General features: G+C 46.2%; 1 protein-coding gene across 1 annotated transcript in view; it reads right to left on the reverse strand.

Annotated features, from left to right (window-relative positions):
• The window catches only part of LOC144128760 (uncharacterized), a 205611-nt gene that overhangs the window by 59453 nt on the left and 132188 nt on the right, over positions 1-13970 (reverse strand). Inside the window, exon 4 of the mRNA XM_077662434.1 lies at positions 12280-12424. Coding sequence (XP_077518560.1) covers positions 12280-12424 — 145 coding nt within the window. The remainder of the gene's footprint in view (positions 1-12279; positions 12425-13970) is intronic.

Below are 13970 nucleotides of genomic sequence, written 5' to 3' on the forward strand. Positions count from 1 at the left end.
CTGCGAAGCTGTTTTTTCAAGTGTCGTGTTTCTACGTGCGGTAAGACTTAAAAACAGTGAACGAATTGGTGAAATGCAAAGAAGAGCTAAGAAATGATTTCGTGAAACAGAAACAGGCAATGTAGCTTGAGTTCAAATGCAAGAAGAGCCGTTGAAAGTGATCTGCAGAATGAAACGCTGGAATTGCGAGCAGAACAGAAGAATCTGACAGTCTTGAGTATGCAAATAAACATATTGAGGAGTTCAGGCTAAAACAAGGAGCTGAAATTGCAAAAAAAAAACACTAAACAGCGGTGAACCAGGAATTCAAAGCTAAATCTTTTACCCTCGAAGACAAAGCTGCAGACCTAGAAAATCATTTCGTACATGTGGAGTATTCCAGATCTGCCAGTCTGGAGATTCAAGTAGTCATAAAAATTGACTATCACCAATCAGCGTGGCAGCAATATTTTGTCAAAATTAATGAATTTATCAAAGAGCTAATCAATGAATGTGATAGTGAAGCGTGCAATCGGGTAGCAACACGGAAACCGGACATATCATATGTTGTACATAGTTCAATTCAAGTCTGGTGTAAGGCGAGACACCACGCTACAAAAAGCAAAAAAAGCTAGAAACAATAACGAAGACACTGGACTCAACACCTAACCTGCCATTTAAGCTGCCATTATTGAGCACCTCTGCCCTCCCTTAAGCGACTTGTTGAAATGGCAATAAAATGTAAAGAAAGAACAGCACTGTTGCAGCAGTTATGGAGAAAAGCCCACATGACCACAGTATTCTCTCCTAAAAAAACTATGGTCGATTTGTGCAGTTATGCCAAATGCTTATTTGGTGCACTGCCAGTTCGGTTTTCCCTTCGGTTCCTGTGTCCAGATATACTGTTCACTGATTAAACTTGTCCGGATAGCGATAATGGGCTCAGGTAAATATTGTTCATTGTCTCCTTTACATTCATTGATCCCTGGGAGTCCTCGTGTCACAACCCAACGCCGTGATGCAGCGGTGACGCGCAAGTTCCCGTTTATTGCAGGGGCTACCACCGGCGGGACTTGGGTCGCTTGGGTTGACCCTCGTTGCTTTTCCCGAGCAGCCTCTCGCGATAACTGAGCTGCCACCTGGAACTCTCAGCAGGATACTAGGTTATATTTATTTTTATTTGAAATACCTTACAGGCCCTTTGGCCATCATGTAAGGGGGCGTACAAGTATTATACAGTGCATTAATAACCAAAGGAAACAAGAGGGAAACATACAATCTTAATAAACAATATATAAACAAATTAGTAGAGAAGAAGAAACGACGCTGAAATAACAACAGCGAAGAGACACGAATGAAAGAATGCGCGTATTAAAACTAAGCACAACAATAAAGGATAATGTGCTCGCAGAACGTGGTAACAATGAGTTGCATAGCGCGATTAATGCAAGCACGTCAGAGAAAAAAAAGAACGGGAACATAGCAGGCAAACATAAGAAAACTTCAAAATCGCACGACAGTTGCGACAAAGTAAAAACAAAAAATAACAACCAAAAAAGATTTCAACGGAGGAGTGCTGAATGGCCGTCTCAGTGAAATGTGTGATGAGCTTAGTATGGAAAGAATCTAGATCAGACGTGGAAGCGATGTTGTCTGGTAGGTCGTTCCATAAGCTGATGACTCGGTGTAGTGCTGATGAATTTCAAGCGAATTCATCAGCATATATTCTTGCGAACCTGAGCTGATTATATAATCTTTTGACGCGCGGGATGGGACATCGAGTTGAAATTAACCTGTTCTGTTCAAGTGTACTTATCGGTGAAATAGTGCTAGGAGAGCGATCTCGCGGCGTGTGCTTAGTGATTATAGAGAAAGATCGGTTTTAATCTGAGTGATGATTTAACTGTAGTTACAGTTTTGTGAAATGGATCGTGCGGCCTTGTTTTTGATAGATTCTAACCTAGCGATCATTTTGTTTTAGTAGAAAGACCAAATGGAAGAAGCAAATTCAAGTTGTGGACGAACAAACGTCAGGTATGCTAGTTTTCGAATATCATATGGTGAATTTCAGAGATTACGGCGTAGGTAGCTTTAATGACTTTGAGGCAAGAGGCTTAAGGGTGGGATATGGAATGACCATGAAAGATCTGAAGAAAGGTTAACACCGCGGTATTTCTAATGTGATGCATAAGAGAGTAAATGGGAGATACATGAGATGCAATGATGCATGAGAGAGCTTCGTGCCAAGCACTGAAATTACTGCTGGAAGGCATACGCAAAGCGCAGAAAGTACTGCTGGAACGCATACGCAAAGCGTTGAAAGTACTGCTGAAAGGCAAGCGCAAAGCGCTGAAGGTACTGCTGGAAGGCATACGCAAAGCGCAGAAAGTACCGCTGGAAGGTATAGGCAAAGAACAAAACTTTTGTAACCAAAAATCGGCTCTTTACCGACAACCCCGCTCTGGCCGGCTCCTCGCGCTAATTGGGGTTCGTCAGATGTCCTCGGATGTCGGCTGATTATCGCCTAAGCTGGAGTATAACAAAGGGAGAGGAAGCTACCAGCGATTCTTTGAACGTCAGCTTCTTTCTTAGAGTACCACAGGGTATTTCCTGAATATTTTAGCCTTTACTCAAGCATGAATAATACCACCATTGTTCACGCTTTACTGACCGTTTGAACCGCTGCTGTTAATAGCGCTTAGTTTAGCCAAGTGCGGACACTTGTTTGCAGCGTTAATGTCTGCCTTTTCTATTTTTACTCTTTCCTTTATTGATAGGTCGGTAATTTTTACTTTTGTGCTTAAGCGCTGCACACTGTACAATAATTATTCTGGTCTTCTAGTTTTGTCAACAACAAATTTGTATTCATATTCGGCGCGTGAATTGTTTTGTTATGTTTTACGTTCTTTCGGAATTTCCGTACAGCATAACTTCTTGGTACATGTTCGATCTACTTTGTAGTACCCACTCCTGCCTAAGGCTTCGCACCGAGACTAACAGTACATGATAAATAAATAAAGAAATAGGAAACAACTTAGCGTGGTTAGGACAGCTGTGAATAAGCAGCTATAGCAGTTATGTTTTCAATTGTGTTTCGGTACGAGGCGCGGTTTACCTGGCTAGAAGGCGCAAGGCCAAAGACTGTCCAAATCGGACTTAAGCTCCACCTTACGGGTAGTATGAGTCAGCTTCAATGGGTTTCAGAAATAGGCTGACTTTATGGGTTTATGGGGGTTTAACGTCTAAACCCGATAGTTTATGGGGGAAGCCATGTATGTGGAACTTGTCACGCTGTACATTGATTCATAGGTCGCTCGGCCGGAGGCCTCATACCACTGCTGTCGCAGTGGTGTGGCGGTTAAGCGATGGGCCGCTGGCCTGCGATGGAAGGTACTGCCACTGGTGGTGCTTGTGCGACACAGGTTCCTCTTTCTGAGCAGCCTCAAGGACACGGAGGGATGCTTTTGACAAACAAACATCGCCAAAATCTCAGATTGGGTGGTTCGGTGTTTCTGGCAAGCGCACTAATAAATTGACAGCTCAAATCGACCTCTTTACCACGAATTTGGGACAAGCGCTTCCATATGCTTTCTCTGCCCCCCCCCCCCCCCTCTCCTCCGAGATACATGTTCAACATAAAAAATATCCCCTTGACATCCTTGACGTAAGAAAGAAAAAGAACACTTGAATGACTGAAGACCAGAACGTGAGCCCGCTAGGCGTAGGGGCTGCTCGAGGAACTCCGCCCCGAATTACTTGCAATTAATGCGACAGTACCTTTAGCGTCCTATGTGTAGGAGACCAGCGTGAATGTCAGAGACCTGAGCAAAGTGCCTGCGGCGGATGTGCAAACATAGCAGGAACCTCGCGTTTGGCTATCCTCTGCCCCTATGCCAGAAGAGCTTTTCCAAAACGGAATGTTCCATTTTTCCTGATATGCAGGGATAATTAAAAAGCCCAAAGATTATCGACCTCATTTTTTTCCTCATGAAAGTTTAGATACTGTGGCTTTCGTGAAAAAAGTAACAAACGAGCGAAACAGTTCTTTTGACAGAAATATGTCTGTATGATTAAGCAGCAAAGTGGGGAAGCTATTCATTGCTTCGACGTCTCTCAAACCTTCAAAAAGCAATGAACTGCAATTTACAGCGAAAACCCGTCAGCAGGCACCATGGTTAGCAATAAATTTAAAAACAGCAGAATGTGAGAACATCAGGATATCATGTGTGCCGGAAATTGTGGTCTTGCTTATCATGCCTGCGAGCCACTCACCAGACTGTAGTAGGTGAAGTCCTGTTTAGTGCATTCTACGCCGTAGAATGACGTCAAGCTAGGCTGCACCGTTGCGGAAAATTTGTGCACGGCTGCCGAGAAGGAGACCATCAATCGAACGTAGCTTGGGATCGTTACGTGATGGAGTATGTCTTTGGCTAAAAACTGCGAAAAGAAGAAAAAAAAACTATTGTATGCTTTCTCGCTTTCCGACGGTTGAAAAAGTGCCAGCACTGCTCTACATTCATGACACATGGACATGCGCACCTACAAGCCCTGTGTTGTCAGCTTTCACTTGGATGTCGCAATCAGTCCTGTAAAAAGGACCACGTTAGGCTTCAGATTTCGCCTAAGAGTATTACCGCTATGTACAGACTGACATATTTTGGAGTAACTGCGCACTACATGTGTCAGTAATCACCTAATATTGGTTGCATTTTGTGATTGAACAGGTCCCTTGCTTTGCCTGCAAGCAGCCGTATGCCATGGCAGTAACTATCAAATAGTTGCAGAGAGGGCACGTATCCTCAATCGCCAATTTTGAAAAATGTCTTGATATAAGTAGCTGCCAGGTCAGAGAAGCATTGCCACTTTTTTCCTTGCTGTGAAAGGTGCTCGATGGGCCCGTGGGAAGGCGCTAAGGCTGTCAACTGTCGACGCAGCACGGGAGCTCCGTGTTCTTCCCGCCGCCGCAACACAGCAAGGATTCAAATCTAGAAACGCCACCTGTAAAGCAACCATTTACTGGCACTCCGAATGGTGTGTCGCGGCGAAGCTGTATGTCACCTGCACGCCTCTTATCCCGAAACATCAGTTGCTTTTGATTCACTCTGGCCCCTGACCTTTCACTTTACGCATGTCTTTTGGTAAATTTTGTGCCTAATCGGGAAGGCCAAGCGAGTAACACGGTAAGGGCGAGGAGGAAAAGATTGTACACCTACTTCGACCACGGAGGTCGCACTGCTGGCACTCACGTCGCCTCCTCATGATGGCCATGCTTAGTTTTAATCAGCTTAAGCGTACATTAGGCTCCTGTTCAGCGCCAAAAGCGGCCTCCAGCTGGTCGGCGGCGTCCGTCAATGGGTCGCGAAGCTAGCGATTGGTCGAAAAGGTTTGACGTCACACGTGGCGCATCGAATTTTAAAAGTGAATAAAACCTTACATAAACTGTGATTAAAAGGAGGAAGCATCACTCACACGTCATTACGAGATGAAAGTATATGTCACATAGTGGGGACGGGAGTCCAGGCAGTGAGGAAGACGGCAAAAAGTGCTTTTAAAAGTTAACTGTTTATTGGGCTGACCTGCGCCCACCACAGAATGAATGGCTTGGCGGCGGCGAAATCTACAATCGTGCTCGGCGGCCGTCGAACAGAATGCCCTGCGCTCTCGGCCGTGCTTAATTTAAATTTGATAGCAAACGTTCCAGATACGGCGTGCAAAGTTACCAGAAAAATATGGAACAACATAGAATCGGCGTCGCCTGGATGTGATCAATCGAGATAAATCTGGTCGCGTCTTGCATCACAAACAAAGCGATAAAGCCGCCTGTCGACACCTTTGAAGAATGAACAAACACTTCTAAAATTCGTGGCATTACTCCCCTCTCAAAGAAGCATCTACCTGATGCATTAAAACAAATAATGCGGGCAGCGCGAAATAAAACGGATCGTGCGAAAATAAAGAGAGTGTGTGGAAACACAGCGTCTTTTAGCGCGCATAATAGGGCATTAGAGGGACGACAGGGACAACTTCTGGTCGTACGCGGCGTCGCTGGGATGATGTCACTGCGTCAGGGATGTCTTCGTAATCCTGTTCACCTAACCGATGAAGAACTTCGTACTGGCCGAAATAAAGGCGCAAAAGCTTTTCACTCAATCCACGGTGACGAATGGGCGTCCAAACCCAGACTCGGTCTCCTGGCTTGTCTTCCGCGTTGCGTCTTTGTAGGGTGTAGCCTGTGGCGTCGGTCCGCTTCTCGTCTTTGATCCGTAATTTTGCAAGCCTTCGGGCTTCTTCTGCGCGTGGAAGGTAGGCAGCGACGTCGACGTTCTCTTTTTGTGTAACGTTGGGCAGCATGGCATCTAGCGTGGTCGTGACATCCCTGTCATGAACGAGCCTGAAAGGCGTCATCTGGGGGGTCTCCTGCACTGCGGTGTTGCAGACGAAGACGACGTAAGGCAAGATGATGTCCCAGGTCTTGTGTTCGGCATCGACATACATGGCGAGAATCGGGGATGATTTTCTCCAGGCGCTCGGTCAGTCCGTTGGTCTGCGGATGGTATGCAGTTGTTCTCCGGTGGCTGGTTTGGCTGTAACGCAGGATGGCTTGCGCTAGTTCCGCCATGAATGCTGTTCCTCATTCCGTGATGAGCATATCGGGGGCACCGTGTCGCAGAAAACGCACACCAGAAAACTTTGGCGACTTCTGCTGCTGTTCGATTCGGTACAGCTTTTGCCTCGTCGTAGCAGGTTAGATAGTCGGTAGCTATGATGATCCACTTATTTCCAGTCGCTGAATTCGGTAAAAGGTCAAACAAGTCCATGCCGATGTGCTCAAAGGGCCTTGAGGGGGGTTCAATGGAGTTCGTAAATTCTTCTGGTCGTGTGGGAGGGGTCTTTCGTCGCTGACAATCTCAGCAGGTTTTCACATAATGTGGGACATCATCAGACAGTCGGGGCGAGTAATACATGCCCTGAATGCGGCGGTGGGTGCGAGAAAACCCAAGATGTCCAGCTGTCGGCTCGTCGTGCGAAGCGTGTAGGACTTCTTCGCAGAGACAAGCAGGTAGAACAAGCAGGTAGACTGTTTTCTTCACTGCGAAGTTGTACTTTACTAGGTAATCACTCTGCACACAGAGCGATGACAATCCTCGCTTGAACGAGGCGGTGGGTGGAGAAGTCTTGCCTTCCAAGTACTCGATGCGGCGTTTTAGGTCAGCGTCCAATGTTGCTGCTGTGCAAAAAATACCAGGAGCTGATGGGTCCCAGGAAGGCCTTCTCATCGTCCCCCAGCGGCGGTGCATCTACAGGGGCTCGTATCCTGACATAACTATTCCTATGTGTTCTGAGCGCGCTCCTTTGCTGCCGTGAGAGTTTAATCATAAATCTAAAATAATAGGCACAGATGGCAACAAACAGTTATTACATGTCTAAACTGAAAAACACACTTGAAAGATTAGGCGTTTATTTGGCTGGATTACGTAGTTTTAGTGGGGGAAAACCCATGGGAATTCCAACTTAGGCTGTACCTTTATAACAGTGTTAATTCGAAAAATCGTGTTCGTTACTGTTATTTCACGAAGGAATTGACGTGGTTTTGAAACAAAATATGAAAAATTGAACTATATCAAAAGTGTTGCTCTTTAAAACAGGCATTGTACCTTAAGAATAGAAAGTGAATTCCGCACCTTGCCTTGATTTTATTTATCTTCAATTTTCAGGTATATGGCAGAAGGCACTGCGTTGGTGAGTCAGAGTGATAAATACTCGCCTTTTCCCTTTTTTGCATCATAATGTTCTCACTATTCTAAATAAATTCCAAGTATATATCACCTGAATAAGAAAGCATTCCGGCAAATGGTTATTCCTAGAGAAGTAGCCTGATTCACTTTGCACCAGCTTTGCACAGTCATTTCCTAATAGACTATGTTCGTTTTTTTACATTTTCTCATTTGTGGCAATGGTTGCACCGTTACTGATACTCATCATCTGGCTGCATATAAGCTGTGCGTGTTAGGAATGTTTCACGTTCTTTATCCGATGCTAGTGAAAGTTTGGAACAGATCTGCATTGTCTGAGGTGGAGATCCTGTTTTGTGACACTTGATAACATGATAAAAGGTTTGCTTTTTTGTGCGTGTAAATATTTTCAAAGTGTGTCTGCTGGCATGTCATGTAATGGCTGCCTGGGTCCAATCGACCTGCATACCCACAGCTCAAGCTGCCAACTGGTCGGCTGCCCAGGCAGCCGACGAGAACTTTCTTGAAAACCAACGCTGTTGAATTGAACTGAATTTAACGCATTGTTTTGCAAGTTAACGCACAGAAAAAACCGGCTGAGGAACACTGGACGCGCTCTATCAATGAACGAAAAGGAAAGACGCGGCTTTGGCGCTCCAAGAAAGCGCCTTTGTTTTTGTTATTCCTCGTCGTGTACTCCCTTTGCGAGGGAGAGCCCGCATGCTTAATGTACCCTGCTGCTTTTTTGAGCTAGAAATTGATAACAATTCCTCCCCCCCCCCTCTGTCTGCGCAGTGAGCTTTCAGAAAACACGCGCTGCACTCGTGCGGTCCTACAAGGTGCCCTCTGTAATGTAACACAGAGCGAGGCAGTCTTGAGAAAATATTATTATTTTTTTACTTGACAACGCTCTCAGCCAGATTGGCCCAGGCAAGAGATTCTTAAAGCAAAACCATAAAGTGCAATAAGCGTGATAAATGCAGTGCATGTGACAAATATACCGCAAGCGCGTAGACAGGACGATAAATTGCTAAGGTCTTCTTCGACCTTAGTCCAAAGATAAGCAGCGGATTCTGCGGATAAACTCCACGGCTCCATTTCTTAACAGTACTGGAGGAGATATAGTTCCGAGTTTACCTCTCTAGGTTTTATTGAGCAGGAAAAAGTAGTTCACATTTTTTTCTTTCCAGACACAAGCGAATCTTTTCAAGTCTTGCTTAAAATTTTAAACTCTTCATGGCAAATGAAATTTTGTTTATCAACGCACTATTTGTTAATAAAGCTTGTATGCCTAAAACGCATTTAAGGAGAGTTCTTTTCGTATAATGTTCGCAGTTTCAAATGAAAGCATTGGTAGTAAAAAAAAAAAAAAGATGTATCTCCTGAAACCTTGAAAAAACGGTAATTTTCCGCACGGCGGCTTCGCCGCTCGACACCAGAATCTTCCGCAATACGTACGGGCATGCAGCAATATCTCACTTTTAGAATACACAAATTTCGCTTTCGATGCAGCTTTATATTTTTATTTCTCACGCTGGGAGCATTTTCTTTCTTTAACGCGCTGTGAACACGTGGTGGCGTCAATAGCTTGGCGGCCTCCACATGCGCAGCGACGACGGTCACCGAACAGCCGTGGACTCGCTTAGCTCAATCTTTCACAGGACGTCACATACTTGACACCCTCCCAATTCGCATACCAGCAGCGGCCCCCACACTAATACCAATCCCCCTGCCTATATACACTGAGCTTGTAGTAAAATTGCTCTCTCGAGACACCCAGCCTGTCTATCACTCAGCTCGCCGCATAGCAGGTGAACAAGCTCTCCACAAATCCTATGGTTCTGTAGCTGTCGCCGTATTGGCGGACACGGCCTGCACGGGCGAATACGCAGCAATTGCAGTCGTTCACCATGCACTCCAACCCATTGCAACTTCCCACCTTTCTGCCACATCCAAACCGGAATCCACGGAAGAGGCGGGAATCGCACTTGCTCTTACACACAGTAATGCCCGGTACGCCATTGCCGACTCAAAAAGCGCACTTCTATACTTTGCACGAAGGAGAGTCCACAAGACCGCTTTCGGCATATTCAGTTCGCCCCCCAGAAACCCGCACCGGCATGTGGATCTGATCTGGGTAACTGCGTACTTTGGGAACTCCGGCAACACAGCCGCCAATGACCAGGCCTGAGGTCTCATGAGCCGGGAAGCATCAGAATCGGAGCCGACCTCTGCGTCAGAGCTTGTGCACTCCTTCAGCGAGCTGACCCATACATGTCGTGCCGAACGCCAGCTGTACAGTTCTATCTCGCCCTTCCCCACCTCCCAGTTCCTTGACAATTTTTAGGAAATGTTATGACGCCGCCTTCAGACCCGCACCCTTATCTCCCCATATTTACTCTCCCCATCCACCCCCTCTTATACCCAATGCACCCACCCGCACGCTACATTTTCCTACACTCTCCTTGAATGCCGTGCGGACCCTCCCTCGTGGGGTCTGAAACTTCTTACCACCCGGGAGGAATGGGAGACCTTACTGCGCTCGACACACCCGACCAGGCAGAAGATCGCCATTGACCGGGCAGCCCACGTCATGGAATTCACGAACGTGTAGTGCTATAGAGCCCTGCGGAGACCCAGGCACCTGCGTGCTCCAAATCGCTTGGTAAAAGAGTTATTTCTGCCTCTCTCGTTAGTAATCTTCTGTAGGAAGTGCTTGCTTAAACGTTTTGTTTCCAGATCTCCAATGCCTTGTTTTGTTATGTCAGTGTTTAATTATATGCTTGATTTGGTCTGCGCAGCTTTTCATTTTATTGATGAGAATGTCTATTTTGTATTTTTTCTACAAGCCAGCCCTAAGCTTACTTGCAAAGCGCAGCATATGTACAGAACACTTATGCCACTTATGTGCAGCAGGCGATTGTAGTTCTTTATCTGCGTGTGCAAATTTTAAACTTGTCTCGCGGATTAGTTCAGCAACCTATGGTTTTGTCACTATACTCTCTGGTATGTGGGTCGAGGTTTTGAGCTAATAAATTCTGACTTTTATTAAAATGTTCACTATTGTCGCTTTTTATTTAATGTTAACGCAGACCACGCAGTTTTTCACGTCCCATTGCTTGCAAATTCTTTTGCTCAAGAACAGCTCCCAGGAAAGGAACTATACAAACAAGTGTATCTCTCGGGCATTAAGACGATTAGCTGAGCCTGTTGGTACGGTATCATATTGAAACTGAGCACGACACATCAGGCGAAGACGAAGGAAAGAGTCACAACGAGCGCTCGCTATCTAAAAGAAGCGTCGGTGGTCTGCGCTCATCCTGTATTCTTCGTCCATGTCTTGTGTGCCGAAATGGAATTCGAGACGTTCGAGGGTGTGTTATTCCTGCAAATAATCACGTGGATATTACGCGATGTTTTCTGATGTATTACGTTAATGTTCTGTTTGTCCAATCAGTTCGAAGAGGGCGCAGTCTGCGCACAAAAAGTCGCCATGTTTTAGACGTATGGGCTTCTATGAAAGCAATGCTACCACTCTACATCTTCCTTGTCTGATGTGTAGCACTAGCAGTGTTCGCTTTCTTGCCGAGGCGGAGTGTTTCGCTGGTGTCCGCTGTAGTCGAAAGGCAAAATCTTTGCCTTTTCGTTTTCTAAAAAGTTGCGCAACGAAATCACTCATGTATTACCAAACATCATAAAGGTTTTAAGTAGGATAACTTCGGAGTCTTTCTTGTACTTGTGGATTTTGTGATACACGGGCATTTATAGATAACTGCATTGTATGGTTTATGTATGAAGTTTTTTTATAGAGAAACGATTTTCGCCCCTACCTGTGGTGCTAGCCAGCAATAACGGGTAAGGAGGATTGAGGAGGGCAGAAAGAGGGAATGACTCCTCAGTGTAGAGGGGTCTAACATGCATCACGTACCCTGCAGACAAACTCTGCTCTTCCGATTTGTCGTTTACAGTACTTTGCCATCACTGCAGGGTGCAGATGCAGAGCTGCTTTATCCTGCCTGGAATCAGTTCGTCGCAGGCGTTGGGCGATCCAGACAAGGTAATAATCAACATGCCGGCCAGTCGCGGTCAGTCGCCGAGTCGTGAGTGCTGACGGCTCAAATCTGGCTACCCGTTAAGCTGGCAATGACGCCACTTTGGAAGAAATCACTTCTATTACTTTCACTCCTTTCTTTGGTTGGTGTACGTGTGCAGCGTAAAAATAAAATGCTCTTCTGCGTATTCCTCGCGTTTGGGGGCGGGGAGGGGGGATGGTAAGCAGAGTCAATCACGCAGTAACTGCAAGGAAACGAAGCAGGAAGATTTCTATACAAACTGTACCACTTGAACTTAACAGCAGAATAACCGCAATGCTTACCAAAGAACTAAGGACGTTTAAAAAATCGGCAGGCAGACTTTGGATGCGCCGTAGTGAACTGTATGAATATCAAAGCACGAAGCGAAATAGCTTTTGTTGATGCGGCTAGTAGTTCGGGAAACCTCTTGCTTTAGGAAGATGGTTCTGAAATAGTCCACAGATGAGGCGAGTTCATGCAACAACACTACTCACCAGGCTGATATCAGAAGATTTATCACCGTACATAGGCGTGGGACCTGTGACCACGCACCTCTGTCCAGGAAGGAGTTGGTACGGTATTTGGTCGGCGTGCTTCATCGAGTGGGTGTTGAGGACAAGCAGATTCACCTTGGAAGATCTGCAGAAAAAACCAGTCGTGGCGTGAATTGCGTTCAGAAGCAGCGGTCACCAGCCGCGGTTTACAGGGTCCTTCGACTCTGATTGAATGTCTGTGAGCTGTAAGGACACACAGTGTGATCACATAAACAGTCCTGGGTGAAGAAATCGAGCGGAAATCGTGTTCGTGTTTTGACTGGCGAAGTCTTTATGCTTTACATTTAAATCTCGGCACAGTTCCTGTTTCATGTGAACAAATCTTTTGCAAGAACGCAGAGATTTTAAAAGCAGAAAAGAGGCAGGAAGCGCGTGGCCTGCGGATCATTGCTATACTTTTGAGATTACTTCTGTTGTTTTCGTGCCTAATACGTACTGTACACGGTAGCATTTTTCATTTCCATTATGCCTAATAATTTTTTTTAAACCTGTAATTTGTATTGTATTGTTTTTTATTGCCTGCTTCTTTCTTTACTGTCTGGTGCTGAATTATTTTTTCACGTTACACCAAGCCCGTTTATTTTTCCTTTGCTTGTTAATGATGTTCCTTGTACACTCGCTTACATCGACACCCCCCCTCCTGTCCCCATGTAATACCCTCGAAGGAGCGCCTTTAGGGATATGCTGAATAAATAAAATTATGCTTTCCGCTTTAGACATTTCATCCTTTCTTCAAACTACTGTTTAAAACATATCCTAAGCCATCAGAAGGGTATGTGGGAGGGCAAGCAGGCACAGCGGCTACGCTGTCGGATGAGTCGCAATGTCTGCAAGCCGACTGCGCCTTACCGTGATGCTGACGATGAGTGAACATATGCTTGTTTGCACTGTGCTAAGGGAAGTAAATTTAGGCATTACATCGGCTAAAAATGTAGATGTCGAGGGCAAGATTCACCAAATGTATTGCCACGTGTCTAACGCGCCGCGCGGCCTCCACGCTTAGTCGAAACGACGACGAAGCGGTGGTCGGCTCTCGAGGTGCTCTGGCTCTGTGAGCTGGACAATGGCTCTTTAATTAAAACGTTCTGTCTTGGGTTCTCAATGACGCCTACCTGCACTGCTCTTCAGGTCGTGACATTGGTGGAGGTGCGACCGATGCTCCCTTCTCCTGCGGACGACTCGACGCGCCGGCCTCTTGGGACCACCCCTGTCATTGTGCCAGTCGGAGGATCAGAGGCCTGTTCCCCGAGGTCTTTTCTTTTGACTGCGGACCCTCGACTTCCACTCCGCTCATGGCGACGCCATTGCCCGCCGTGACTACGACTGTACCTTCAGCCAGCCCACCTATCTGCCTCTTCAGACCCCACGAACACCTAAACCCTTTCACAGTGACCAGTTTGAGTAGACCGAGGACTGGTTGGCTCACTACGAACGGGTTGTGGCCATCAAATGCTGGGACGACGCAACCCAGATGCGTAAAGTATACTTCAGCCTTGAAGACTCTGCCCGCACGTAGTTCGAGAACCGTGAGGCTACCTTGTCTTCGTGGCCGGACTTTCGACATCAGCTCCTGGCTACGTATGCCAACAGCGAACGCCGGGAGAGCGCGGAGCATGCTCTGACCTCGCGAA

Source organism: Amblyomma americanum, chromosome 1 (genome assembly GCF_052857255.1).
Source record: "Amblyomma americanum isolate KBUSLIRL-KWMA chromosome 1, ASM5285725v1, whole genome shotgun sequence".
NCBI lineage: Eukaryota > Metazoa > Arthropoda > Arachnida > Ixodida > Ixodidae > Amblyomma > Amblyomma americanum.